This window comes from Acipenser ruthenus, chromosome 3 (assembly GCF_902713425.1).
Source record: "Acipenser ruthenus chromosome 3, fAciRut3.2 maternal haplotype, whole genome shotgun sequence".
NCBI lineage: Eukaryota > Metazoa > Chordata > Actinopteri > Acipenseriformes > Acipenseridae > Acipenser > Acipenser ruthenus.
In genome coordinates, this window is record NC_081191.1 from 8,514,669 (window position 1) to 8,541,441 (window position 26,773).

Sequence of the window (26,773 nt, forward strand, 5' to 3'; positions counted from 1 at the left end):
TAGTACCTTTACAAATCAATTGGCACCATCTGGTGCTGGTGGTATTTCAGTTGTTAAGTTAAAAAAAAAAACAAAAAAAACAAAAAAAAAACACAATGCCTAATAGCTGTGTCGTGGTTGGTGACATTTTCTATAATATAGATGAACCAGAGGAGCTTTTGGAATCCTTCTTTGAAGCTGAAGTAGAAATGGAGAGAAAAATCTGTCGTGATCTTGTCTGCACTTCAACCAGAGATGAAGAAGGTTTGTGACCTTTAATAACTTGCATTTTATATTGTGTAGTGATGCAGTTATTAAAAAAAAAAAAAAAAAAAAAAAAAAAAAACTAAGTTAGTAAAGCTGTATAAAAAAAAAAAAAAAAAGGGCAGCCAGAAATATTTAATTACCTTACAAGGGCATTTAGCTTTTTACTAAGTGACTCTTGGATCAAGTAAACTTAATTTAACTTTGTTTATGATTTATTTTAAGGATTTTTACGGGATCTGTGTGAGGTTTTACTGTACTTATTACTACCTCCTGGAGACTTCCATAACAAGAACATGAGATACTTTGTGAGGGTAAGAAATGTAGACAATCTAATTTTAATATAGTTATATTAAGATACTCTGCATGAATTATCCTTCAATTAAAACCTCTTTCTTTTATAGTATATGTATTAACATGATGTTTTTAATTGATCGAAATGTATGTACTGAAAGGTTTTTTTTATTAGTAGTATTATCAAGACTGCCAAGACACAAGTAATCTGATTGATTACAGGAGTTGAATACAGAAGTTTAACTTGCAAAGTAGAGTTCCATGTAATTGGCTTTAGTGGAAAATGACATTGTCCAAAACTGAAAAGCCCTTTTTAGACTGAGATTAGGGAGAATTATACAATATACGTTTGTCACAAAGACGGCCGGAGTGGGTGGCGTCAGACCAGAAGCAGGAAATAAACAGACAGAGAGGTGTGGTTTGGTGGAGCTGAGCGAATGGTTTCGCTCAGCATTTAATAAAACAGCACAGAAAATAAAAGGTTTGAACAAACAAACACAAGCACAAAACAGGACACGGCACTTGAGGCCAAAATAAAAGGACAAACAAAACGTACTAACACACAAACGGTGGATGCACAGACAAACGAACAAACACGGTGAGTGAAAACACTATTTTTACTATTATTATTATAACAATTACTACCTCCATCTCCAATCCCGTTCTCCACTCACCGAACACCCAACCCCGAGTGAGAGCTACGTGTCTCTATATATACTGTTGTGCTGGGATTCAATTACTAATTAATTATTCACTTGAATCCCAGCACGTGAATTCATTACGTGCAACCCCGTGCTCACATATTACATTTAACCAGCACGTGAAGTGATTTGTGCCCTGCTCGTGCCTAAATATAAATCTACATCTTTAAATCACACGTGAAACACAGACCCGTTTATATCCCGTGTACCAATCTATACACCAACATTAACACACGCAACATGCAACACATAATATGCACACAGGGGCTAGGCACATTGCCACAACGTTCCATGGGTATATCAATATTTACTTTAAAAATAAATGATGATTATTTGATAAACAGCCATAGCAAGTGAGTAAGAGTTCTGGTTTTCATTTTTTGGATATCTAAATATAGATCTTTTTAAATATTATTTTTCACAATACTGACACCTTCACAGCTTTGAAACCTTTATCTTGGGAATCACTTGTTTAATAAAATCCAGACTGTCTTGGGAATGATGCACTTTTTTGTTTTGTTTTGTTTTTATATGGTAAATTCTGACAATGTGTAGGTCACATTGACTATATCCATGGCAGGGGATTTGTATACCTTTTTGATAGTGAGCAAAATATGTGATTAGTCGTTGTCTAAACAAGTTGTGTAGAGTTTTTTGTTTGTTTGTTTTGTTTTAAGTAATTATGGAAGTTAGAGTGGAGAAACTAATGATTAGTGAGTAATTTATCTTTAAAATAGATACATTTCTGAATTTCCGGGCAGCAGTGTGGAGTAGTGGTTAGGGCTCTGGACTCTTGACCGGAGGGTCGTGGGTTCAATCCCAGGTCAGGGACACTGCTGCTGTACCCTTGAGCAAGTTACTTTACCTAGATTGCTCCAGTAAAAACCCAACTGTATAAATGGGTAATTGTATCTAAAAATAATGTGATATCTTGTAACAATTGTAAGTCGCCCTGGATAAGGGTGTCTGCTAAGAAATAAATGTCTGTCTGAATACAGTTCAGTTGATATCCAGTGAAATTGTTGTGAGCATGGTATTATCAAAATGTATTCTTTTGTTTTATTTCAGGAAATCCTTGCAAGGGGAATTCTTCTTCCACTGATTAACCAGCTCAGTGATCCAGACTATATTAATCAGTATGTTATATGGATGGTATGTAGATAATAAGTAAATGGTTGCCTTCGATGTACTCATCGCTTAACATTCTGATCTTTGAGCTTTGTTACTCCTTTACACAATCTATGTCTCTCCAGTACTTGTTCGACACAGTTTGACTGGCACAGTGCATTCAGTTCTCTGATGTATTTGATCAATATAATGATACTCATGCTCAGCCTCTTGTAAGTGAACATGGAGCAGTGTACAGTTTGTATTCACCACATTTACTTTCCCTAGTTTTCTGCTTTGTTGTATGAATTCCTGCAAAATCTTTTTCAAAATAATTGCAATTGTTTTGATCTATACCTGGTCATGAATTGGTTATGCATCAGGTCACAACATGGGCTGCTTCAATCCAACCTGTTCAATCAGAAACAGTTAATTGATTCCTGACTCCTGTCATGAAGGTCAGCCTTTTGATTGGCTTATCTGTACTACCTGCACGCTCTGGCACAGTTTCAGAGGGGCTGCATGAGTAGTATGATAATCCCAACATCCTCTTTACAAACGCCCGCCCGATAAGAGTGAAGATGCAAGATGTAGAGGGGGAATACTTCCAACCATATTCATATTTTTGTACTCTAAATGCGTAAGACATTTTCACACAAAACACACACCTAGGTAGTGAAATCTGCTGCCTGTCTAAACTGTGTTGTTTGCTCAGCGTGTAGAATTCTTGCTTAAGGTTTTATTCCACTCTAATATAACAAAATTACTTATTTATTGCCATTTTATGGGGCGTGACATGTATATTCATAAACCTGTTTCCTGCCCTCTGAACCTGTAGTGAGGCATTTTATGGGGCGTGACATGTATATTCATAAACCTGTTTCCTGCCCTCTGAACCTGGAGTGAGCAGGTAGCATCCTGGCAAAGATGATGGACAGATGAACCAATTAAAAGGCAGAACTTTGGGAGGAATTGGAAACCAATGAAATGTTTTTGATTGAACAGGTTGGATTGAAGCAGCCAATATTGCGAATTCAGAATACATTTCAGAAAAACCTGATGTAAAATGAAAGTAACTAGTCAAAACTGCTTTATAACCAGATATATGTTAAAAAAACATCAGAACAATCGTGATTATGTTGAAAAAGATTTTGCAGGAATATGTACACAAAGTAGAAAGCTAGGGAAAACAATGTGTTGTGTTTTTTAAACCCTACAACCTTTACCCTACACTTTTAATTTTGAGAAAAAATGTCATCTGTGAAATAGGACCTGTTAGCCTTTGTTTTTCAGGAGGCTTAGCTTGATATACTTGGCATTCAATACTGAAAACTATCATATCTGGTTCTACATACTGTATAGTACAACAAAGTTTAAGTAGTTTAGACTGCCAATCAAACCAAATGATTTGCGTGTATTGGTCTGGCAAATAAAGCAATTCAGTTGTTGCTGTTATGTTTTACAGATCAACGTAAAACAGGTGCGTGATATTTTAATGAATATGGTTTTGTATTCTACAGATTCATGATTCTAGCTGTAATTATGAAGCCTTTATGAACATTCTCAAACTAAGCGACAAAGTGGGAGAGCTGGAAGCTGTAAAAGATAAAGCTGTGGAAGAGCTACAGTTTCTTCGCTCCTTAGACACTGCAGGAGATGGTAAGCTTTTGTTGTTGTTTTTTTAATTTTATTCAAAGACTTGCACAGCATGCATTTCCTAGGACTGAATCATTTATTATATATAGGGCTTCTAATTTTTGTTTTTAACCGCTAAAAAACAATAAACCCCTCCCCAATACAAAAAAATTTAAACACTGGAAATAAAAAACACTGGAAATGGTTAATTCACGTTGACTTCACCACTTTCCCATTAAAAAAAACACACACACAAAAAAAAAACACTTTCCATGCAGTTGGGCAATGTCCCGCCTTCCTGACTTGTACCTAGCTACTGAGTGACATTAAATTCTATATTTCTATTGGAGGCTCCGCTTGCGAGATTTAAAATGAGATTACAATTACAGTAGAAGGCTTGTTCGCAGGATTTAAAGCTATATTACAGTTAGTTAGTAAGAATTTAAAACAGAATTGCAAATTGTGGCGAAATATAAAATCATGCCTACACACACAAACCCAAGAAGAATGTGCTCGTAAAATGCAAAGGAAAGAAGGTACAACTAAGTGTGCAAGTTCTGTCAAGTTACTACTATTGGTGACAGAAAAAAACGCCCAAGCATTTTGGAAAGTAACCAAAAAAAACAGATTTACATAAAACTCGAAAATAGCTGAAAAAAAAAAAAAAAAAAAAAAAAAAACACCGAAAAAGAAATTAATAAAAAACGAAAAACAGAAGCTCTTATATACAATTAAATACTGTTTTTGTATTCTAAACTATATATGTTGCCTGTCCATTTTCCTTCAAGATATCAATGTGATTAAGAATCAAATAAACAGCCTACTATTTGTGAAGAAAATCTGTGACACAAGGATACAGAGGTTGCAGTCAGGAAAGGTAATGACAATTTAGATGGAACTGTAAAGCTATGGCCAAAAGTTTTGCATCACCCTGTAGAATTAACTAATTTTGCTTCATGGAGTCAGATGAAACCTGCTGAATGATCTTACATTAACATATTGAATGACATGCCGCTTTGTAGTTTTCAATATACTGAACGAAAAACTGAGTGTTTACTCCAATTGTATAGCTTTACCTTTTTTCAGATATATATGGTCAGATCAAGCTCTGACATGCTTCATAATGCACGTTGAATGTACATACAAAACAAACATAATTATTGCAGGGTGTAGCAGTTAATGTAATTTATAGATTTTTTTACATTTATTTTTATTTCACCTAATAAAAACAAGTGAATATGTGTAATTTAAAGAAATACATTTTCTCCCCCCCACCCCCAAACAGGAAGTGGATACCTTGAAACTTGTAGCCAACTTTGGAAAGCTTTGCATAATTCCTCTGGAACACATATTGGTACACAACATTGCACTTCAGTTTTTCATGGGTAAGCTTGGAATTACATATGTTTTTGAAGGGTAAATGTTTTATGCTGTGCAGGTAGTGGCACAGCACATTCCCCTTGCTGGTTCTCCTGACTGTCCACATGCTCTGTAGAGACAGTCCTACAGCTTTGCTGCAACAATACAAATAACGGTCACCTGCAACTTATGAGTTTTAAAATACTGGCATGAGCCACTTTCTGGATAATACGATAGACTGAAGTAAATGTATTTTACAGATTACATGCAGCAGAAGGGAGGGCAGGCAGACCTTTTCTTCTGGCTCACAGTGGAAGGGTATCGAGTCACAGCACAGCAGCAGCTGGAAGTTTTACAGAACTGGCAGAAGGATGGGAAAAAGCAGACCAACCAGACCAAAGGCTTGTTGAAAGCTGCTGCACTCGGGGTTTATGAACAGTATCTGTCAGAAAAGGTAGTTTGTTTGTGTGTATTCTAGCTGAAAACATTACATTATTTTTCAATTAAATTTATTAATAATTAAAAAATATGCATTACTCAGAAATGTGTTTCCATCAGTCCTTAAACTGCTAACATGCTTGTCGTGTGTATTTTTGCAAAAATCTATAAATAAAATTGCATTTCATATAGAATGTCAGAATTGATCATTGACTGTCAAAAAAGTGTGTCTCTCTACTAAAATACAGATTTTTTTTTTGGTATTCTTCCTGTTTATTTTAAGATTGTTTTTCATCCTTTGCATTTCAATTAATATGATAGGTGTAGTTCCATTATGGATAGTAGTGCATACTTTTTTGAGGTGTAATTCTATTTAGTTCCCTTTCAAGTACGAAATGTAACCATTACCATATGGGTGTTTACCTCCTAAAGACCCAAAACCTGAATATTGATATACCAAAGCTGCTCAACGAGCCTGTGACACAGTTGAGCCCCACCCCCGAGGGTACATAAGGACTGCGCTCGCAGATCTCCATTTTGCCTTTTAAGACTGACCTGTTTGGAGAGCCTAGTTCAGCTAAGTACTTGTTGCTTCTGATAGTATAATTTTTTGCAAATTATTGTATCTTATACTAAATGTATGCGATATTACATTAACGCTGTAATAGCTTTTCTAATTACACGTATATATTGCATGTTACGTCCCGCTGCAGCCTTGTGCCCTGTGTGAAACCATCACTGGTCCTTCCCAGTGATCCAGCAACGTAAGTCGGGTGACTTTTGTGCTCTCCCCCGAGGCTGCATAGCTCCGTTGGAGTTATTTTATTTCTCGTTTTGGCTTTTGGAGACGTTTTATATTATTTATGTAATTTCTATTACTGTGTTTTGTTGAGAGATTTTTCTCTTGTGTGTGTTCCTGTTTTTTACAGAGACTACACGCAGGCCTGTCTGCAACGTGGTGCTACAGCACACGTACAGCAAGAGCAGCTGCTGGGCTCAGCAGCACTGTGCAGGACTAAGATACTAGCTTCGGTTGTGGTTGCTTGCAATCTCTTCCACAGTATCTTGATGCCGTTTTGGTGACAGCTTTTGCATTACCATTACTTATAATATTCTAACAAGCAGGCTCCCCTCAGTCTCGTATATATATATGTTATTTGGGTTACTGGTAAACGAACACTGAAACAGGTATTTGGATTTTGACTTTTGGATTGCGTTTTGGTTTTGACGACGAGGGAACAGGCTTAGTCTGCCTCCTATTTAGTTAGTATCAACAACCGTTTAGATAGGGCACGAGAACGGGTTAGGCTTTTGTTTTGTTTTTTCTTTTATTTTGTGTATTGTAAATAATAAACACACGCAACAGCATTTTCACCGCATTCTGGCTGTCAAGTCTGTGTCAACAATTCCCAGTGAATGTCGCTCAATGTGTGTAACTGTGCCAATCTGTAGCAAGTACCGTATAACGTTGGACAATAAACAAATGACCTTTTTGACAAGGGGAAAACAAGGGGAAATCTCCCACCGCGTTAAAGGCCTATCTGGCAGCCATTTCGGCTTGCCGTGTCAAAATTGATTCGGTCTCCCCAGGAGCTGACTTTTTTGAAAGGGGCTCGGCGGCTTCGGCTGCCTATGAAAGACATTGTTCGTCGCTGGAGGTAATACATGATGCTTAATGCACTCACTCATGCATTCGCTCAAAGCAGCTTTCTTGCTCGCTATCACCTTCACAAAGCAGGTGAGTGAGATGCAGGCATTCTCGATAGTGAAAGCCTGTTTAATTTTTACAGAGACCAGGACAAAGGTTACACTTCGTACCAATCCTGCCTTTTTGCCGAAGACGATCTTGGCATTCCAGGTCAACCAGTCTGTGGAATTGGAGACTTTCCATCCACCTCCTTTCCAGTCTGACAGAGAGCAGCAGCTTGATACTCTCTGCCCAGTGCGGGCCCTGGCATACTTCATTGACAGGACGAAAAGTTGGAGGCAGTCTGAACAATATGTTGTCTGCTATGGGAATAAGTCCCATGGTCAAGCCCTGTCTAAGTTGCGACTGTCCAAATGGATAGCAGACACAATCAGGAATACATATGAGCTGGCCAGCTTGCCCCCTCCAGAAAAGCTCACTGCCCATTCCACCAAGTGCATGGCAACTTTGTGGGCTTTATTCCAGGGTGCATCTGTCAAGAATATATGCAATGTGGCAGTGTGGGCTACCTTCATTCGGTTCTACAGGCTGAATGTCGTGGATCCACAAAACTCTGGTTTTGGCTTCCCAGTCGACCCTTACAACACAGGCATAGAGGTGAGTTTCTCCCTCAATTGTTTCACCCTAGCTACTTGTTACGATGGTTCCATATGGTAACGCACAAGACAGCCTCTCGACTTAGCCTTGTAGCATTCCAGTCATTCTGCAATCTTGCCCTTGTGACAGCTTTGGTACACTCACCCATACGGTAATGGTTACATTTTGTACTTGAAAGGGAACGTTTGGTTATTATCTAAACCCAGGTTCCCTGAAATAGAAATGTAACCATTTACCTTGAAGGTTGCTATGTCCAGGATTGCAGCAGACTTGAAGGAAAAATTACACAGATCTGTGAGAGCAGTCTTTATGTCCCCTCGGGTCACGACTGCGTCACAGGTTCATTGAGCAGCTTTGGGATATCAATGTTCAGGTTCCGGGTCTTTAGAAGGTAAATGCCCATACAGTAATGGCAACATTTCTATTTCAGGGAACCAGGGTTATGATAATAACCTAATGTTCCCTATCATATTTCATAGAGATCCTCAATCTGTCCAATTACAAATATGTGTCTCTTTTATGGTATGTAATTGTGCTGGTCATTTAGAAAAATGAAGAAGCTTGCATTGTTGTTATTTTCTGGGTTTTTTTTGTTTTTTTTTTTTAAGGCATCCCCTCGAGTTCAGGCTGACGAATCCTTAGTTGAAAGACTGGCAGAAAAGCTAAAAAATGAAGACCCAACACCTGAAATATTTGATGATATCCAAAGAAAGGTATCTGATTACACTGGGGATCTATTGAATACTGGAATGAGTTTAATCGACATGCAAATAGATTTGAGGGAGATTACATATTTGTTTATCACAGTAAAAAACAGATCTGATTTCAAACCCACGCTTTGTTCTTTTATGCTTCTCAAAATGAGGTGTATGACATGATGCTGCGGGATGAGCGGTTCTACCCGTCTTTCAGACAGCACCCTCTTTATGTGCGGATGTTGGCTGAGCTTGACATGTTGAAAGAACCAAGTTTCAGAGGGTCGGATGATGGAGATGGAGGTAAGCAGGATCTAAACCTATTCTATAATAAAGAATATTCTAATATTAGCAGGTACTATGGATAATGTAGCCTGTGTAAAGTACATATAGAGTGGATTGTCAACTTCACAAAAATACAGGAACTGTTGCTTTCATGTCAGAGTCCCTTTTTGGGATGAGGGCACCCTCATTAACCGCTATCTTGAACCCCCCCCCCCCCCCCCCCCATTATTACTCTATTTTTTTTTTTTTTGCAGTAATAATCTTTTTTGTTTTTTATTATTTTTAAAGATTATATAAATACCACAATATAAGAACCCTGTTTAAGATCACACCTATAAATAAGTTTAATAGAATAACACTTTACTGCCCTCTTCTGGCAGTATCATTTTTCCCTCTATGGGATACCATGCGTGTAATGGTATCTACAGTATGATAAAAGATAATTGCTAAATAGTGTTATATGAAATGTTTTGTAATTTCCTGACAAATGACTTTCAGAAATAAATAAATACAATGTTCCCTTTATTTAATACCAATTATTATTGTGCAGAACCAGTTACTGTATGTGTTTGAAAGTGTTTTTTCTTCAACTGCAAACATCTCATAAACCATTTCATATGGCTACTCTATTTTAAGTGGTATTTGACAGCAAAATCTGTGAGTATCTTTCACTTTTACCTGTGACCCAAGATTGTTGCCATATTTGGATCATATGACCTTCTCTTGGTCCATTTTTATCATACAAGAAAAATGAACCCTTTCCATTTCAATGATTTTACATATCTGGTGCCGTCACAATGGGAGGTAGTGACTTCATGTTTGCAGGTTTAATATAAACCGTGTCTGTTAAATGTGTTGGTCCCCTTGAGTGCCACGTTTATTTAACTTCAGTATACATCAATAATGATTTTTTTCTTTCTTCACATGCATATCCTTTTCTATTTATATAAGGCATTAAAGTTGTGGCTACCATATATCCACACAATGCCATGCAAATGTCATTGCATGCATGTCATTCACATTGTAAGATGGAACAGCTGTAACAGGTTCCTCTAATTATGACTCTTGGTGTTATCAGGACAAGCAAAGGGTTACTTATGTGCTTTTTGACTGTCTCCAGCATCTGTTCTGTAAGGGTGGTTTATTTATTTATTTTATTGTTTTCTGAAACTTGAAGGAAATGTACACTTTGACCGTGTGCAAAGTGCATTTATTTTTAAAAGGCATTTCAAATAAAATGTTTCAGGCTAAGTTATATGAGACTGAAATAAAAAAGGAATTTCTCTCCAGCACTTGAATGCCCTATTCGGTAGCTGCAGTTACATAATAATTTCCTGTAAGATATTTTACTTCAAATCTTTTGGAGGTTGAAGACTTGGATGCTGGGTGTTTGCCACAGGTTTCTTTTTCTTTTTATTTATTTTAATGTAAACTGAAAAATTGTGCCGGGTAGACAGTGTGCTGGATTACAGAGTTACTATAAAATAAAATCTAATATTGTCTCAGCAAACTTTATACACAATGCTTCAACAAAATCTTTACCTGTTATTGGCACAATTCAGAGTGGTGCTGGTGGTTACAAGGATAGAAATAAGGCTCCCATTGTATAGCAGTTTGATCCATTCCTGGTTTTACTAGGAGTTTAATAAGACACACCTGAGCTTGTTACCTATACACTGGGACTAATCAGGCTCATTTAAAACCTGGAATGGGTGAAACTGCTATGCAATAGGAGTCTTATTTCCATCCCTGTCTGGTACATGAGTATATATGCAACGTTTTGTTTTTGTTTTTTTTATATATTAGTCTTTAAACTTGGAAAAGGAAAATCACATTCATTCTTTTCAATTCATTTCAATCGGGATTTGGTCGGGACCCCACAATCCTGCCGAATTGTACAGAAGGTTTTATTGTATCTTTTACAGATCAGAAATCCTTTTTTGTTTGCATTTTTCCACAGAATCATTTAATGGTTCTCCAACAGGAAGCATTAATTTGGTGAGTATTCTGAATTTTACTGGATGTGAAATAAGGATGTATGGGAGCTCCTAAGTTCAAAGTAGTTAAAATGAAACATGCTGCTGATAGATTTGTATTATTTATTCTCTACATACAGTACTAGTTTAAAAATGTCCATAAGTTAAACCAAAAATGTAGAAGCAAAAATGTGTTGCTAATAATTGGGTTCAAACATTATCTCTGAAATATGTATTTGAGAAGAAACTTTTTCCCTTTTCCCTTATTTTGTACTGCTAGTTAGTGCTTGTCTAGGTCTGCACTGCTTCTGCAGGTGTTAGAGTGCTGGCAGATTGGTTTGTTCTGGCTTGGCTCCATGTCTGGAAAGGAGGCCTGCTCTATCATAAATAATACAGCTCCCTTGTGTCATGAAGTAACACAAAGCAGAGCAGTACATGCATAGGCTAAAGGGCAACTATGAGGTCAAATATTATTATTATTATTATTATTATTATTATTATTATTATTATTATTATTATTATTATTATTATTATTATTAACTAATTTTTAACTGGTATTTGCTTCATTGCTTATTGTATGGAACAGTGTCTCTTTGCTTTTACAGTCCCTAGATGACCTCTCCAATGCTAGTTCTGATGAATCAATGCAACTGCATGCATTCATTTCTGATACTGGTATGTACTTTAGTTATGTGTAGATTCTTTCAAGTTCTCCTTCTGTATTGTGTGATTGTTTTGATTTGAAGAGGACAGTTTTGGTACTATTTTATTTTGCTGATTGGATGTAAATGTATACTCAATTTTTTTTTTTTTTGGCTTTTTTTTTTTTAAATGTAGTCGTTGCCAATGGCTTTTACCCCGTTTTTTTTCTTCCCAATTTGGAATGCCCAATTGTTGTTTTTATCCCGGTTCACTGCTGCAACCCCCGGCGACTCAGGGAATGGAGGCTGAAACACGCATTCTCCAAAACGTGTTCCTGCCAATCCACCATTTTCAACACTGCGGATCCACAGTGAAGCCACCAGACCTATAGTGCCGGAGGACAACACAGATCTGAATGGCTCCACTGCAGACCCGCAGGTGCCCGGTCAGCCATAGCCAACCTAAGCCCTCCCTGCCCGGGCGGCTCTCGGCCAATTGTGCGCCGCTTCTTAGGATCCCCCGGTCACGGTCGGCAATGACATAGCCTGGATTCGAACCTGCGATCTCCAGGCTATAGGGCACATACTGCACTACATGCGGAGCCACTCGGGAGCCCCTATACTAAATGTTTATTCACTTGCGACAAGTCTTTCTCCTTATCTCAATTCACATTTATGCAGACTAAAACATTAACCATCATGCAAGCTGTTCATCATTGTCGTTCATCTTGCAACATGCCATTGTTTTCATGATTTTCTGTTATTCCTTTTTATCTTTTTTTGTTCTCCTTGCCTTTCCATTTCCACCCTGTTCTTTGTGTCTTTTTTGTCCTTTTTTGCACTTGATAGCTCATGCTTACTTACACCCATATCCTGTGGCAGGAGTGTGCAATGACCATGGGAAGACGTATGCATTGTATGCAATCACTGTGTTTCGGAAGAATCCAGACGGCAGCGAGGACACCTGGAAAACCTATCGTCGTTACAGCGACTTCCATGACTTTCATATGCGCCTCACGGAGCAGGTTAGATTTTAGTTGCCCTGTAACGACATGCTGTGTTAAATAAATGGGTGCTTTCCTAAATTAAGCGCTGGATGTCAATAAATCAACTGTTCCAAAATTCAGCACTGGAAACAAACAAAGTTAACAATGAAAACTGTTCCGAAACTAATGTTGGAATTCATTGCTGAACATCAATTCACTGGTCTGAAAAGATGATGGCTGTCAACAATAAGATGGCAGCACCCCCTAACTACTGCTCTTGGATCCTCCATTTTTAAATACATTCCATTGGCACAACGGTGATGCCATGTTCACTGAGCTCTTGACACTCAGTGCTGAATTGAAGGTGTCTAATTGCTTTCTGTATTTGTGTCGTGATAAATAAGGACATTTATCAAAGGTTTCAGTCTTGTTTAAGTAGGATAAATGCCCAAGTCATAAAATGCAGAAGCCTTAGGAAAATAATGATTTGCTATGCTAACCCTACTGTAACAAAGGCGGTGACATGACCAGTAAATTGCATTCAACAAGGAGCTGTTTAAAGACAACTTTTCAGGTTTGCATGTTAATTTGTAGGTAGTGAAAAAACATTGAAATATTAAAAAGAAAGTAATATAATTTGTTCTTCAGTGTTTTCGGTGTTTCAGCTGAAAGGTGAATGTCTGCTCGAGAGACAGAGAAGGAACCCGATGAAAGCAACCAGCAAAACTTCAAACCATTAAGCGTCTGTTACCCTGTATAGCAGGATAGTGCTGTGGCCCAAGATGTTACCGTTAGAAAGGGAGACTCGGTGACAGGAAAGCTGCAGTGAAAGCACTAGAGAGCACATTTGTTACTCCCAAGTGGGAACAAAAATAACAATAAATAAGCAAATAGGGCATGAGGGCCAAAATAGAGTTGAGCAAAAAAACAACAAGGAATACTTAAACAATACAAACCTTCACTGGCTTTCCTTAAAACACCACCACCCAAACAAATGATTTTTTCCCCCCCTTTTTATATAGCATGTGGCTGGAACCTGACCATCAATTAAGTCCCTAGCCACATTCCCACGTTGTCATAAAGCTGGAGAAGGATACAAGATTTCCAAGCATTTGAGTTTAACCCCTCTCCCTACCAAAGCTACATTAAAACAAACACTATATTTACACCAGGGTTCCCGTGGATCCTTAAAGTCTTAAATTAGTTTTTCAATTTTTAAGGCCTTGAAAGGTCTTAAAGATGACCGATTTTCAGTTGAAGGTCTTAAAAAGGTCTTAAATTATTTTTTTCTATAAAAATAAAAAAACACAATACCAGAGATCAAGTACTGAAAACTGCCATGCGTATCCGAGTATTAAATAAACCGCCCGTACCCTAAACAATGATCGCTAGCAAACGTGATTGTTTAGTAAAAGTAAATGAAAACATACAACAATTAAACTCGAAAATATCAGCACGAACAAGGCACAGTAAATGTTCAAGATTTAGATTTTGACTATAAACCGACTACACTTTTCATCACTTTAATATATATATATATATATATATATATATATATATATATATTTTATAGTCAAACTATATTTAATGTTATAACATGTCAGAACGTAGGTCAAGTGAGAGTGCTGTTTTTTTCAGCTTTGACAGCAATTAATGTCATTTAAGATTTCATAAATATATAATTGAGTTGTTTGGTGATCAGCTGGAATGAACTGCTGCTCTATTGATTAAAGAACAATAACCCTTTTCATCAACTGTTATCGTTGCATTGGTACTGTATGTATTGTACTAGCATCAAAATGTTTGATTATTTTACAATTCATACAGCTTGAATAAATAATTGTTAGATGGTATTTGAACTAGTCACAATTTTAGTATTTACGTTTGGTATACTTGATGTGAAAATGGGTCTTAAATTTTCTAAAGATTGGTCTTAAAAAGTCTTAAAAAGGTCTTACATTTGCTCAGCTGAGAGCTGCAGGAACCATGTACACAGAACCCACATTATTTACACTTCGGGCTTTCGGCCTGCCACACCCTGTTAGTCTGTGCAAAGAAATTGTCACTGTGTGTGTAACCGGGACTTGTTATTGCTGTGGATTAGGGTTAGTTTACAGGATCAAGGAACGATCCACAACCAGTATAGCAAGGGTGTGTAGCGCTGCTTACTCTGATAGTGGGACCTTCCTTTTAGTGGAGGTAGTGCTCAGCCACCTGTAGGCAAACCTTGATTTTTTCTAGCTGTATTTTCGTTTACCTTGTTTACATTCCCGTTTGTGTATATGTGCCCGTGGCCTTACCATTGCTGGTACGGTCACGTAGTTCTGTGCTACCATTGCTGGTACCCTAGTGGCAGCTGAATGATCTGTGCCTTCAATAAAACCTGCGCGCCTGTGCGGGGTGTATAGCGCAATTTGTTTCCGGCTGCTTGACACAGTGAACAACCCATACCCCCCTTTCACACAGTCATAGTCCGGTTTTTATCACAAAGGATTAAATTCAATAGAATTACATGGTTAATGAACTCTATTTGAATCTGAGCAGTACATTTTGAAAAGAGACTGGCATTACCAGGGACCTTTCCTCTTCAAACTGTCCTCTTAATAAATGTTAAAAAGCAATACATTACAGTGCCCCCCCTCCTCCACGAATCTTGAAATTTAACAGTACATGTTTTACAATAGCCTACAGGTTTTTTTTTTTTTTTCATGGTACAGGTTTGTAAAAACTAAAGCCGTTCTTGCTTATTTTCACAGTTTGAAAACCTTACAAGTATTTTAAAGCTCCCTGGGAAGAAGACCTTCAACAACATGGACAAGGATTTCTTAGAAAAGAGGAAAAAAGACCTGAATGCCTACATACAGGTAATGAGATACATTTTTCATAAAATACTGACAATACATATAGTTATAGGTGCACAGAATAAGCATCTGAAAGCTGTAATAAAAGTAAAAAGGAGGACACAAAATACTAAAGCAGGGGTGTTAATACTTGGTCATGAACAAACTTTTTAAATTTAAATAAGTTTGCTTTTTTATAAAGAGTATTTGTTAAATTACTAGAAATTGTGTATTTGGCCTTTTTTGTTTTCTTAAAAATTGGTACCGTTTACTAAATGTTTTAATCTGTTACCTTGAATTACAGTAAGGTAACAGCGTAAGGTGTACATACTTTTATCTGCGACTGTGAATAATGGGGACTTTGTTGTTGCTTTATTTGTTTAAACTTCCTGATGGTTTGTATAGATACTGTTTGCAAAATATACAGTTATGTTGCTTATGAGCATTTCTTAACCAATTCAGTATTAATTCTGGAGTAATCTAATGTTTTATTTTTAGTTATTGCTGAATCCTGAAATGATGAAAGCTTATGCCCCTCTGGCTCTCTATCTTTGCGATTTTCTGGAAAACAAAGCTTACAATAAAGGGAAAAGGGACTTTGCACGTAAGGTAAGACTGACACGTATTGTCTAAAACCTGTTCAAGACATTTGTGTGTGCTTCTTTTATATTTATCAAAAGGATTTGAAAGGACCTTTTACTTCTGAGGTTTAAAGCTGTGTCATACTCATATACAGTTGTTGTCAAAAGTTTACATACCCCAATGGCAATTTATCATTTCTAGAAATTTCTCAAAAACAAAGAATTTTAGGAAAAATCTTTTGTAGCAAAACTTCAAAAGTATTCATACACTTTGATGCTATGATAGTATTATCTATAAGGTGCTAGACATTTCAATATGATAATGCAGAACCTAATTCTAGAAAAGTCGAGAAAACGCTGGATTGTAGATGAACATTCTTGGAGAGTATAAAAGGATTAGGCATAGGATGATTGCTGTCATTACCAATAAGTCAATATGGGGAAAAAGTAAAGCGCTATCTGAAGACCTTAGGCAGAAAATTATTTATTGTCATAAAGCTGGAGAAGTATACAAGAAGATTTCCAAACATTTCAGTATCCCAATTTCAACTATTGTTTCTATTATCAAGAACGCTTCCTCGGTCTGGAAGAAGGTTCTTTCACCAAGAGCAAGTAGAAGAACAGTCCGAGATTGACATTGTTGTTTTTAGAATTGTGCCATAGCGTTCAATGCATGGAATTAAATTTGTACACAGGATATGATGTGATTGGGTGATTTATTTTATGTCCTTTTAATAGTGCTGGGACAAATATCCAAATGTTCGAATAAATTATTTTTTGACATGTATTCGGATACAAAAATCAGATGTTCGTAATCGCTAAAGATGACAAAATTACCTTGTACTTATTTACCACCACACCAGAGGTTGAGTTATTTACCACCTCACCAGCACGACAGTTTTTAAAAACTGGCAAATGAAAAAGAGCTCCGTGTGATATGTGAGATTAATATATAAAAAACACAGGATCAACACAGCAGCTCTTGAGCCTCTATTTAAAAGTTTTAGACAGCAAAACGTGATCTCTGTGGAAGGCCATCTGGGTCAAAAACACGTTGTGCTGCTTTAGAGTGAGTCAGAATCTCATGGGACAGTAAAAAGGCAAACACGTCATTCTGAAATGCCTCTCTTAAACAGTGCCCAACTTGCTGGAAATGTTGTGTAGTGATTTTTAGATAGATTTTATATTTTATATATTTATTGTGCGACTTTCTGTTATGTGGAATGTAATAAACAAGAACTAATGGTGAGCGTTTTTTCCCCTTCATTTTACAACGCCATTTCCACGTTTTGTTTTATTTGAAGTGTTTAAAGTTGAATTTCAGTTTTCATTTGCTTGTTCAGCTACAAAAAGGCACAAGTAAACCTCATGTTATTACTTTATAAAACGTGTCTATGGCCACTGTTTACTGTGACGAAACGACAATGGCAAGGAATGAAACAAAAAGTAAATAAAATGCGGTGTCAACTTTATGTACTGTTGTATTTCAGGAATAAACTAAACAGCATTTAACTTTAACTGCTATTTGGCATCCTTTGTTTTGTAGTTAATTCACTGGGGTGAAGTAAGGCCTACACAACTTATTCTTTACTCGTGGGATATTTTTCTACTTTAACGTGTTACGTATCGTAACGTTTTGCAGTAAAATAAAGACACACACAGGGGCCACCCCACCCCCCCGCCCCTGCTGCTATGCTGTCTGTGCATGCTTTCTGAGCAATACAATTAAGGCCCTGTGAAAATGAGGAAATTCTTTAAAATTCACAGCAGTGTCACAGGTAAAGTACCGGATTTCGCAGAATGTGCACTGAACTATTTTATCAATTATGTGCACAGATTTTTTTTTTTTTTTAAACATCAAATATAGAGATAAATGCACTGACATAATCAATGTCAAAGTTATTCAAGCACTTTACAATCGCTTGTGAAACGGTGTTATAATTAACAGCCTGTAGGTAAAGTATATCTGCAAGGACAGCTTTCAGTTCTAGTACATCAGATGCATGTTCACCATTTAGGTCTTGCAAAACAAATACAATGTGTAACCCATACTGATCTTGGGTATCAGTCGACTCGTCCGTGACCGCTGACATGCAACCAGACTGTTTTACCAATTCCATAATCTCCTGCTTGTGATACTCGGCAACTTTAGGTAAGTATTCATGTCTTGGCTGGGCTGATGAAGGAATCACTCCACCATTTGCTACACTTAGTCTGAAAATGTACATAACTTTTGGTTGTCCAGTTTTTCAAAAGGGATATTTGCGCAAACAAATGCCTCTGCCAGGTCAAAATTAATGTGTTTCGTGCTTCACGGTTTTCAGTGGACTTTTGGAACATGGAAGTCACCGTTTTTTGTTTCTTTGCAAGTAAAGCAGTCGCAGTGCCTGTCAACAACCGATTCTCGGTAGTGATCTACAGTAAAGTTGCAGGATGTAGAGAAGAGCTTTCCTCCATCACTGTGTAAAACTGCTGGATACTGCTTTACGTGATCTGCTGCAGACACATTTTTAGCCTTTTTAGAAACATCCATTTTCTTGTTTACAGTGTGTAGTATTTTAATTTCATATAAATTGCATATAGTCACGACAATCACTGCACAGCACTGTGCATGGCGAATAGTACATGCTGGCATACAGCAGAGCTGTACAGTTTTGTTAATGTGATTTTTTTTTTTTTTTTGTATGTATGAAATACAAATAATTGAAATGTATTTTTCTTTCTTAAGAATATTGTAAAAATCGTGGTACTGTGCTAATTTCTCAATTTCTGCGCAGTCCGTGAAATCACGATTTACACAGGGCCTTAAATATAATGGCTTTTAGTACTTTTTGAAAATGAACGAATATTTACATTATAAATCCTGTGTTCGTCCCAGCACTATTTAATAATAAAAGCTTGTACATGTGCCTATATCATTTTATATTTATTTCAGATGGATACCTTTGTAAACCCACTACGCAATTCCATGAGAAATGTCTCCAATGCTGTCAAGGCCATTCCTGATAGTCTGGCAGAAGGAATGACGAAAGTGTCGGACAACATGGGAAAAATGTCTGAAAAACTGGGGCAGGATTTAAAACAGTCAATATTTAAGGTGTTAATTTTTCTTTTTTTATTTCTTCCTGTGCTGTGTGTATTTATATTGGCAACTGTATGTAATGCACATACTGTTTATCTTGAATTAGGTGCTGTACTTGATAATAGTGATTGACTTCCTGGTCCTAGTTGTTCTCTGTATTTGGTTTAGGTTCCTCCATTGATTCAGAAGTCTGATATAGACCCTGAACACTGCCGTGTCTCCGCACAGCTGGATGATAATGCAAGTATTCTTTTATCTCCTCTTTTTATTTGTAAAATACAAAAACGTCTGCTAAGAAATGTGTTAGTGCTCAGGTATGTGTTCAATGTTGTTGTTTTTTTTTTTTTTCAAGGACTAATCCTTGAGCCCTTTGTAAGACTGAATTAACCTCTCAAATGTCTAACTGATTTTTAAACGGTAGACACTTTTTTCAGGTAGTGCTCTTCAGAGGTAGGAATACTGTAAGCCCTTGCTTCACACATAATTTTCCCAGTGTTTAGATTACATCACTGGTCATGTATGTGAATTTTTAGGCGAAAGATGCTTTTATCTTAACTAGGAGTGAAGGCGTGTAAGATTGCTACAGATTATATGCAGATTTGTCATCGTCATAAATCTGCAGCTGTCCCACACTTCACATTTTTATTTGTCACATCAAAGCATTCCATACTGTCTCTGTGTGGTTTATTGTGTTGTAGCTCTGACAAATGTCTTTTCCTAAAAAAAAAAGATTGTATTTACCCTTGTTGCTAGTTTTCATTCAAGTACAACTGTGTTTAATTATTAGTTCTTACTTTTTCTTAATAAATAAATAAATGTATTTTAAATATACATCTTTTTTTTCTCCTCAAATAGGTGGATGACAATATTCCACTCAGGGTCATGCTGCTTTTAATGGACGAAGTCTTTGATCTGAAAGAAAGAAACCAGTGGTTGAGACGGAATATTAAAAACTTACTGCAGCAGCTCATTCGAGCAACATATGGAGACACAATAAACAGGTAAAACAGAATGGGATTTAAAATAGGGACCCATTTCATAAAAATGATTTGCAATCGGAAGCACCTCATAAATAAATTGGGTTTCATAAAACTTTCGCAGGGCTGCGACGTCGCCGATTTTCACCAGAAACCTGCGACAGCCAGACAGCAGCTGCAAGTAGCAATTTTCATAGCAGATCCTATTGAACAATCAATGGCACTCATACTACTAGTCAAATCTTGATGCATATACAGACTCAGAATTAATAGAGAGACAACTAATCTTATATAAATATATTATAATAACATCACAATTCATATATATATATATATATATATATATATATATATATATATATATATATATATATATATATATATATATATATATATATACACACTACCGGTCAAAAGTTTTAGAACACCTCCATTTTTCCAGTTTTTATTGAAATTTACACAGTTTAATGTCTCAATGTACTCTGAAATTAAAGCATAGAACAAATAAACAATTGGAGATAAAAAAGAAATCATGGAATCGTTTTGTTTAACAAAATTTAATCTAAATTTTTGACTCATCAAAGTAGCCACCTTTTGCAGATATAACAGCCGAACACACTCGTGGCATTCTTTCTACAATGGAAATCAAATATTGTTCAGAAAGTTCTTCCCAACACTGTTGCAGAAGTTCCCACAAATGTGTTGCACTTGTAGGTTGCTTTGCTTTCACCCTTCTGTCCAGTTCATCCCAAACCAGCTCGATGGGGTTTAAGTCTGCAGACTGTGCTGGCCATTCCATGATTTGAAGCCTACCGTCTTGTTCTTGTCTCCTAAGGTAGTTCTGACATAGCCTGGAGGTATGTTTTGGGTCATTATCTTGCTGTAGGATGAACCCCTGACCAACTAGGCGTATACCAGAGGGTATTGCATGGCGCTGCAAAATGCTGTGGTAGCAGTTTTGGTTCAGGGTGCCACTCACTCTGTGCAAGTCGCCAACTCTGGATCCAGCAAAAGAGCCCCAGACCATCACGCTTCCTCCTCCATGTTTGACAGTTGGTGTCACACACTGAGGAACCATCCTTTCGCCTACTCGACGGCGTACAAAAACCCTGCGTGATGAACCAAAGATTTCAAATTTTGATTCATCGGTCCATAAGACCTTCTTCCAGTCTTCAGTAGTCCACTGGTGGTGCTTCATGGCCCAGGCAAGCCTCTTTTTCTTATTTTGCCATCTTAGCAATGGCTTTCTTACTGCCACTCGACCTGTCAAACCTGCAGCTCGAAGTCTTCTCTTCACAGTTGAAGAGAAGACTTGCTTACTTCGACCAGTGTTAAGCTGTGCTTGAAGCTGTTGTCCTGTGAGCCGCCTATCACGCAAGCTGTTGACTCTCAGAAACTTGTCTTCTGATTCTGTTGTGGCTTTGGGTCTGCCAGACCTCTTCCTGTCAGAGTTTCCTCCAGTTTCCAAGTGCCTTTTGATGGTGTAGGAAACTGTACTCACTGACACCTTGGCTTTCTTTGCAATTTCTCTAAAGGAAAGACCTACACTTTTAAGGGTTATAATGGTCTGTCTGTCTTCCTTTGTTAATTGCCTTTTTCTCGCCATTATGAGAGCAATATACTACTTCCTGCAGTACAATACTGTCCAAATAATGCTTAAGAGGGTGTAGTAACACAGTCTGTTCCAACACTGCTTTTATACAGACAGAGGGTTTGTAAGTAATCAACAAAAGTTGGGACACCTGTAGGAATTGTTAGCATCAACTTTCAAGGCTTAATTTACTTCCATTGCTGCAGAACAGCTGTAAGTTGTTAACCCATTACTTGTTCCCTGAAAAAGGCCTTTTTGTATATCTCTGAAATGTACATTATTTTTCAGTTTCTAGTAACCTAAACTTTTTTTTTTAACCTCTGGCAGTTTGCCGCTTACCTTTGTATCATTTCAAGTTATTCACTGGACTTGAACTGCTTAAATTTCAATAAAAACTGGAAAAATTGGGGTGTTCTAAAACTTTTGACCAGTAGTGTGTATATATATATATATATATAGTGCCTTGCAAAAGTATTCAGACCCCTGACCAATTCTCTCATATTACTGAATTACAAATGGTACATTGAAATTTCGTTCTGTTTGATATTTTATTTTAAAACACTGAAACTCAAAATCAATTATTGTAAGGTGATATTGGTTTTATGTTGGGAAATATTTTTAAGAAAAATAAAAAAATGAAATAGCTTGCTTGCATAAGTATTTAACCCCTGTGCTGTGGAAGATCCCAGTTTACACCGATGAAAGAAATTGCCCTAACGAGGACACAATTACCTTACCATTGGCCTCCACCTGCGAACCATTAAAGCTGCTGTCACATTTTCTGGATAGAAACCCCACTGTTGAAGGATCACTGGTCAGGCTGTGAATCTGAAGGAAAATGAAGACCAAAGAGCATTCTACAGAAGTAGAGATAAAGTAATACAAATGCATAGATTAGGGAAAGGGTGTTGGATATCCCAGTGAGCACAGTTGGATAATCAGGAAGTGGAAGCTGCATCACACCTCCCTCAAAACTCAGCACTCAAACAAGAAGGAGACTTGTGATAGAAGCCACAGAGAGGCCAACAATCACTTTGAAGGAGCTACAGAGTTCAGTGGCTGGGAGTGGAGTAATGGTGCACCAGTCAACCATATCAAGAGCTCTGCATAACACTGGCCTGTATGGGAGGGTGGCAAGAAAGAAGCCGTTACTCAAAAAGTACCATCTGAAAGCACGTCTGGAGTTTGCCAGAAAGCATGAGAGTGACCCAGCTGCAATGTGGGAAAAGGTTTTGTGGTCAGATGAGACCAAGATAGAGCTTTTTGGCCAAAACTCAAAGCGCTATGTGTGGCGCAAACCTAACACTGCCCATGTCTCAAGACACACCATCCCTACAGTGAAGTATGGTGGTGGCAGCATCATGCTGTGGGGATGCTTCTCATCAGCAGGGACTGGGCATCTTGTTAAAATTGAAGGAAGAATGGATGGAGCAAAATACAGGGAAATACTGCAAGAGAACCTGCTTCAGTCCGCTAAAAAACTGAAGCTTGGGAGGAAATTCACCTTTCAGCAGGACAATGATCCCAAGCACAAGGCCAAAGCAACATTGGAGTGACTCAAGAACAAAAAGGTGAATGTCCTACAGTGGCCCAGTCAAAGTCCTGATCTCAATCCCATTGAGAATCTGTGGCACTATTTGAAAATTGCGGTCCACAAGCGTCGTCCAACCAACCTGAACAACCTGGAGCAAATCTGCCAAGAAGAATGGGCCAAAATCACTCCGACACTGTGTGCAAAGCTGGTACATACTTACCCCAAAAGACTTAAAGCTGTTATTGCAGCGAAAGGTGGCTCTACCAAATATTAATGTGTGGGGGTTGAATACTTATGCAAGCAAGATATTTCATTTTTTTATTTTTCTTAAAAATATTTCCCAACATAAAACCAATGTCACCTTACAATAATTGATTTTGAGTTTCAGTGTTTTAAAATAAAATATCAAACAGAACGAAATTTCAATGTACCATTTGTAATTCAGTAATATGAGAGAATTGGTCAGGGGTCTGAATACTTTTGGAAGGCACTGTATATATTATTTTTTTTTTTTTTACATGTGCTGCATTTTGTAATCTGTGCAATTTATTAGATCAAGAAATTTGGCATAGGTGGATCTGAAATACCACTTTTATCCCCTGCTGTGAAAGAGCACCTGTATATGCAGGAAAGGTTTTAATTCTGTTACTATTCAAGCCATCTCATATGCCAAAATGCCTGTGTTAGATGCTGTGATTCGATACCCTGGGAGTACAAACGGCAGTTTCATTTGGGCGAATTGTGATATTTGCAGATCGCTTTGCCAGTGGGGATATTGGGAGAAAGTGGGTAAGATGATGATGATGATGATAATGCATTTTATTAACAAGTTATTTTCATTATTGCTTACTTAGATGGATAATGTTGGGTTAAAGGTAGCAGGAAGAGCTTCAATCTGTTTGTTTTTTCTTTTTTTGCTCTCAATACCACCAGAAACAGCTACTTCATTAATTACATTTTTTCCTCATTTTCAGGTATTTTTCATCTCCCTTCTTGTTTTCCCTTCTTTTTAATTTTGTTCTACTTGCTAGATCTGTCAATTTTTCTTATTTCAGGTAGCGTTCTCTGCTCCACCCCTAGAGCATTTACTGCATCCATGATTTTATATGGCTTTTTTTTTTCTTGTCTTCGTTAGTTAAACTTCCTGACAACTTGCCAAATAGAACAGATTTGTATTGGGCAACCATTTCTATAATTGTATCAATTTCTTCTTTTTAAATGTGTTTTTCCTTTGCACCCCTGCCGTTGTGTAATTACCTAATCAGTCACTGGGCTTATCGAGTTACTGATTTTTTTTTTTGCGCACGGATCACAAAACCGTGATCACAAGCGATGGCACTTGCCATGTGCTTTATGAAACGCATGCAGCGACGAACTCTGCATCCTCGCAACCTCATCGCAATTGCAGGGCTTTTATGAAACAGGCACCAGGACTGTAATTATTAACAATTGTTGTAGTGAATTGTATCCTATTGCAAGAAAAGTGATGTACTTAAACAGAGTAGAGGCATTACTTATCTATTTCATGTAATTACTGTGTTACAGTATATTGCACATGTGTGCCCCTTAAGTTACAGCATAGATAGAAAAAAAACCTGTCTTAAAAACCCTGCTTAGAAAGAATGCAATAACCGATTTATACAGTTAACACGTGCTTTTTTACTGCAGTTCTGAAGCTATTGCATACACAGTGGAAGGACACACCCAATGACACCTGTAACACAAAAAAATGGATAACAGTAATGTAGATATGTAGTGTATTAGTACACTAAAATGACTCAAATTAAATCCAAATAAATACTATGGAAGCTGAATACATAAAGACCTTAAGCTGATTTTTTATTTTTATTTTATTTCAGAAAAATTGTAGATCATGTGGACCTCATGACCTCCCCTGAACAAGTTGCAGACCATGTGAAACATTTCAGGTGAAGCATTTGTTGTACAGTTGTAATTATTATTATTATTTATTATTATTATTATTATTATTATTATTAGGGGTGCAAATCGGTAGCCTATCGGCATGGCACCGATACAAGGAAAAATAACACAATCGACTATGTGCAGTTTTTGTTATTTTAGCCGATAATGAACACCGATATTCGTGCTTCAGTTTCTTCCAGCACAGAATTTAATGTTTGATCAGGTATGCTTACTAATGATGTAAGAACACGAGACAGTCATTTTCCTTGCAGTGCTGTGTAACGTGCGATCAACCTGCAGTAAATATGTCTCAAAAGAGAGGTATTTGGAATTTTTTTTAAATAGCTGAAGACAACAATAGGATAGCCGAGCTGTGTGCAGCAGAACAGACTTGATGCTACATTAAATCCAACGATGAACTGCGAGTAGAATATTATTGCGATGCTTTATGTAAATAAATAAAAAATGTAGGTTGAATTCTAAATAACATTGATGGTTTAAGTTATTATTATTATTATTATTTAGGGTTAGAAACTAACACTATTGTGCTACAAGTCCAAAGGACTAGTACCTTTTGAAACCTGGTAGTCCTGATGTAAACTTACAAGTCCTTATGTGAAGTGCCTACATTGGAATCAATAACAACAGTTGGGGTCCCTAAAAATAGGCTTGGATTTTATTTTGCTAAAAAATAAACACTGTTATAAATTTTAGATTTAGATTATTATTTATTTAAAAAAAAAAAACCTTCGTAAACTGACACTGACAGCACCAGACGGGATGACAGAGGAAAAAATTCTCTCAGCTGAGTCACTTTGCCGACCATGAAGCTCCACCTGAAACTGACACCGGTGACACAAGTAAAATGTTTATTTTATGGTACATTACATGTGTTGCTATTTACAAAAATACTGGCTGGCTATGAAATACTATCTACAATAATGAATGTACTCACATACACATGCAGTCTTCACTAAAGTCCCAATTTCACTGTAGCCCTTGGGATGAAATTGTTAGGTGGCTATTTTTTTTTTTAATTAGAAGTGGGAGAAAACTGCTTCAGCAAGTACAGTAGAATCTGCCAGAACTGACAGACACTAAATCTACTATCAGTGATTAAAGTCTGGTTTCCAAACAAACTGATTATCGGTCACCGGTACTGTATTGGTATAAGAAAAGTGTGTTTTAAAAAAGTAATTTCAGATTCCAATCACTTAAAATATGCTGACGATAATGTAAACACCACCAAGCTACAGACAGCGAGTCCCAAGCGTTAAACTAGTTACTGTTATAGATAAGAACTCAACTTTATTATGAATATATTATGTTCTTATGTTTTAAGCATCATACTACAATAATGTTCATTATGATAATTGTTTATTAGTTTTAAAATGTTTAGTAAAACGTGGCCTGTTTGACCTCGTTAGTACAACCGGCCCCTTTGCTAATGACATCTTCATTCCGGGTCGTAACACAGTATAAATCTCCACATTTTTGTAAAATGACTTTACACTTCAAAAGATGCAGCGTGTTTCACTAAATGCAAACGATAAACTTGCATCCCGTGCAGAGGGAACAAG

General features: G+C 37.1%; 1 protein-coding gene across 2 annotated transcripts in view; it reads left to right on the forward strand.

Moving 5' to 3' along the window:
- The window catches only part of LOC117394787 (sorting nexin-13-like), a 45,782-nt gene that overhangs the window by 13,464 nt on the left and 5,545 nt on the right, over positions 1-26,773 (forward strand). The window contains exons 7-24 of one of the 2 annotated variants that reach the window (XM_033993357.3): positions 142-243; positions 469-557; positions 2,307-2,390; positions 3,866-4,004; positions 4,769-4,857; positions 5,266-5,365; positions 5,600-5,793; positions 8,691-8,795; positions 8,948-9,080; positions 11,023-11,060; positions 11,644-11,713; positions 12,562-12,704; positions 15,422-15,529; positions 16,004-16,114; positions 19,022-19,183; positions 19,337-19,408; positions 20,024-20,169; positions 25,130-25,198. In XM_033993357.3, the coding sequence (XP_033849248.1) occupies positions 142-243; positions 469-557; positions 2,307-2,390; positions 3,866-4,004; positions 4,769-4,857; positions 5,266-5,365; positions 5,600-5,793; positions 8,691-8,795; positions 8,948-9,080; positions 11,023-11,060; positions 11,644-11,713; positions 12,562-12,704; positions 15,422-15,529; positions 16,004-16,114; positions 19,022-19,183; positions 19,337-19,408; positions 20,024-20,169; positions 25,130-25,198 (1,954 nt within the window). Of the gene's footprint in view, positions 1-141; positions 244-468; positions 558-2,306; positions 2,391-3,865; positions 4,005-4,768; positions 4,858-5,265; positions 5,366-5,599; positions 5,794-8,690; positions 8,796-8,947; positions 9,081-11,022; positions 11,061-11,643; positions 11,714-12,561; positions 12,705-15,421; positions 15,530-16,003; positions 16,115-19,021; positions 19,184-19,336; positions 19,409-20,023; positions 20,170-25,129; positions 25,199-26,773 lie in introns of those variants that run through there. The other variant, XM_059011778.1, reaches the window with a different exon arrangement.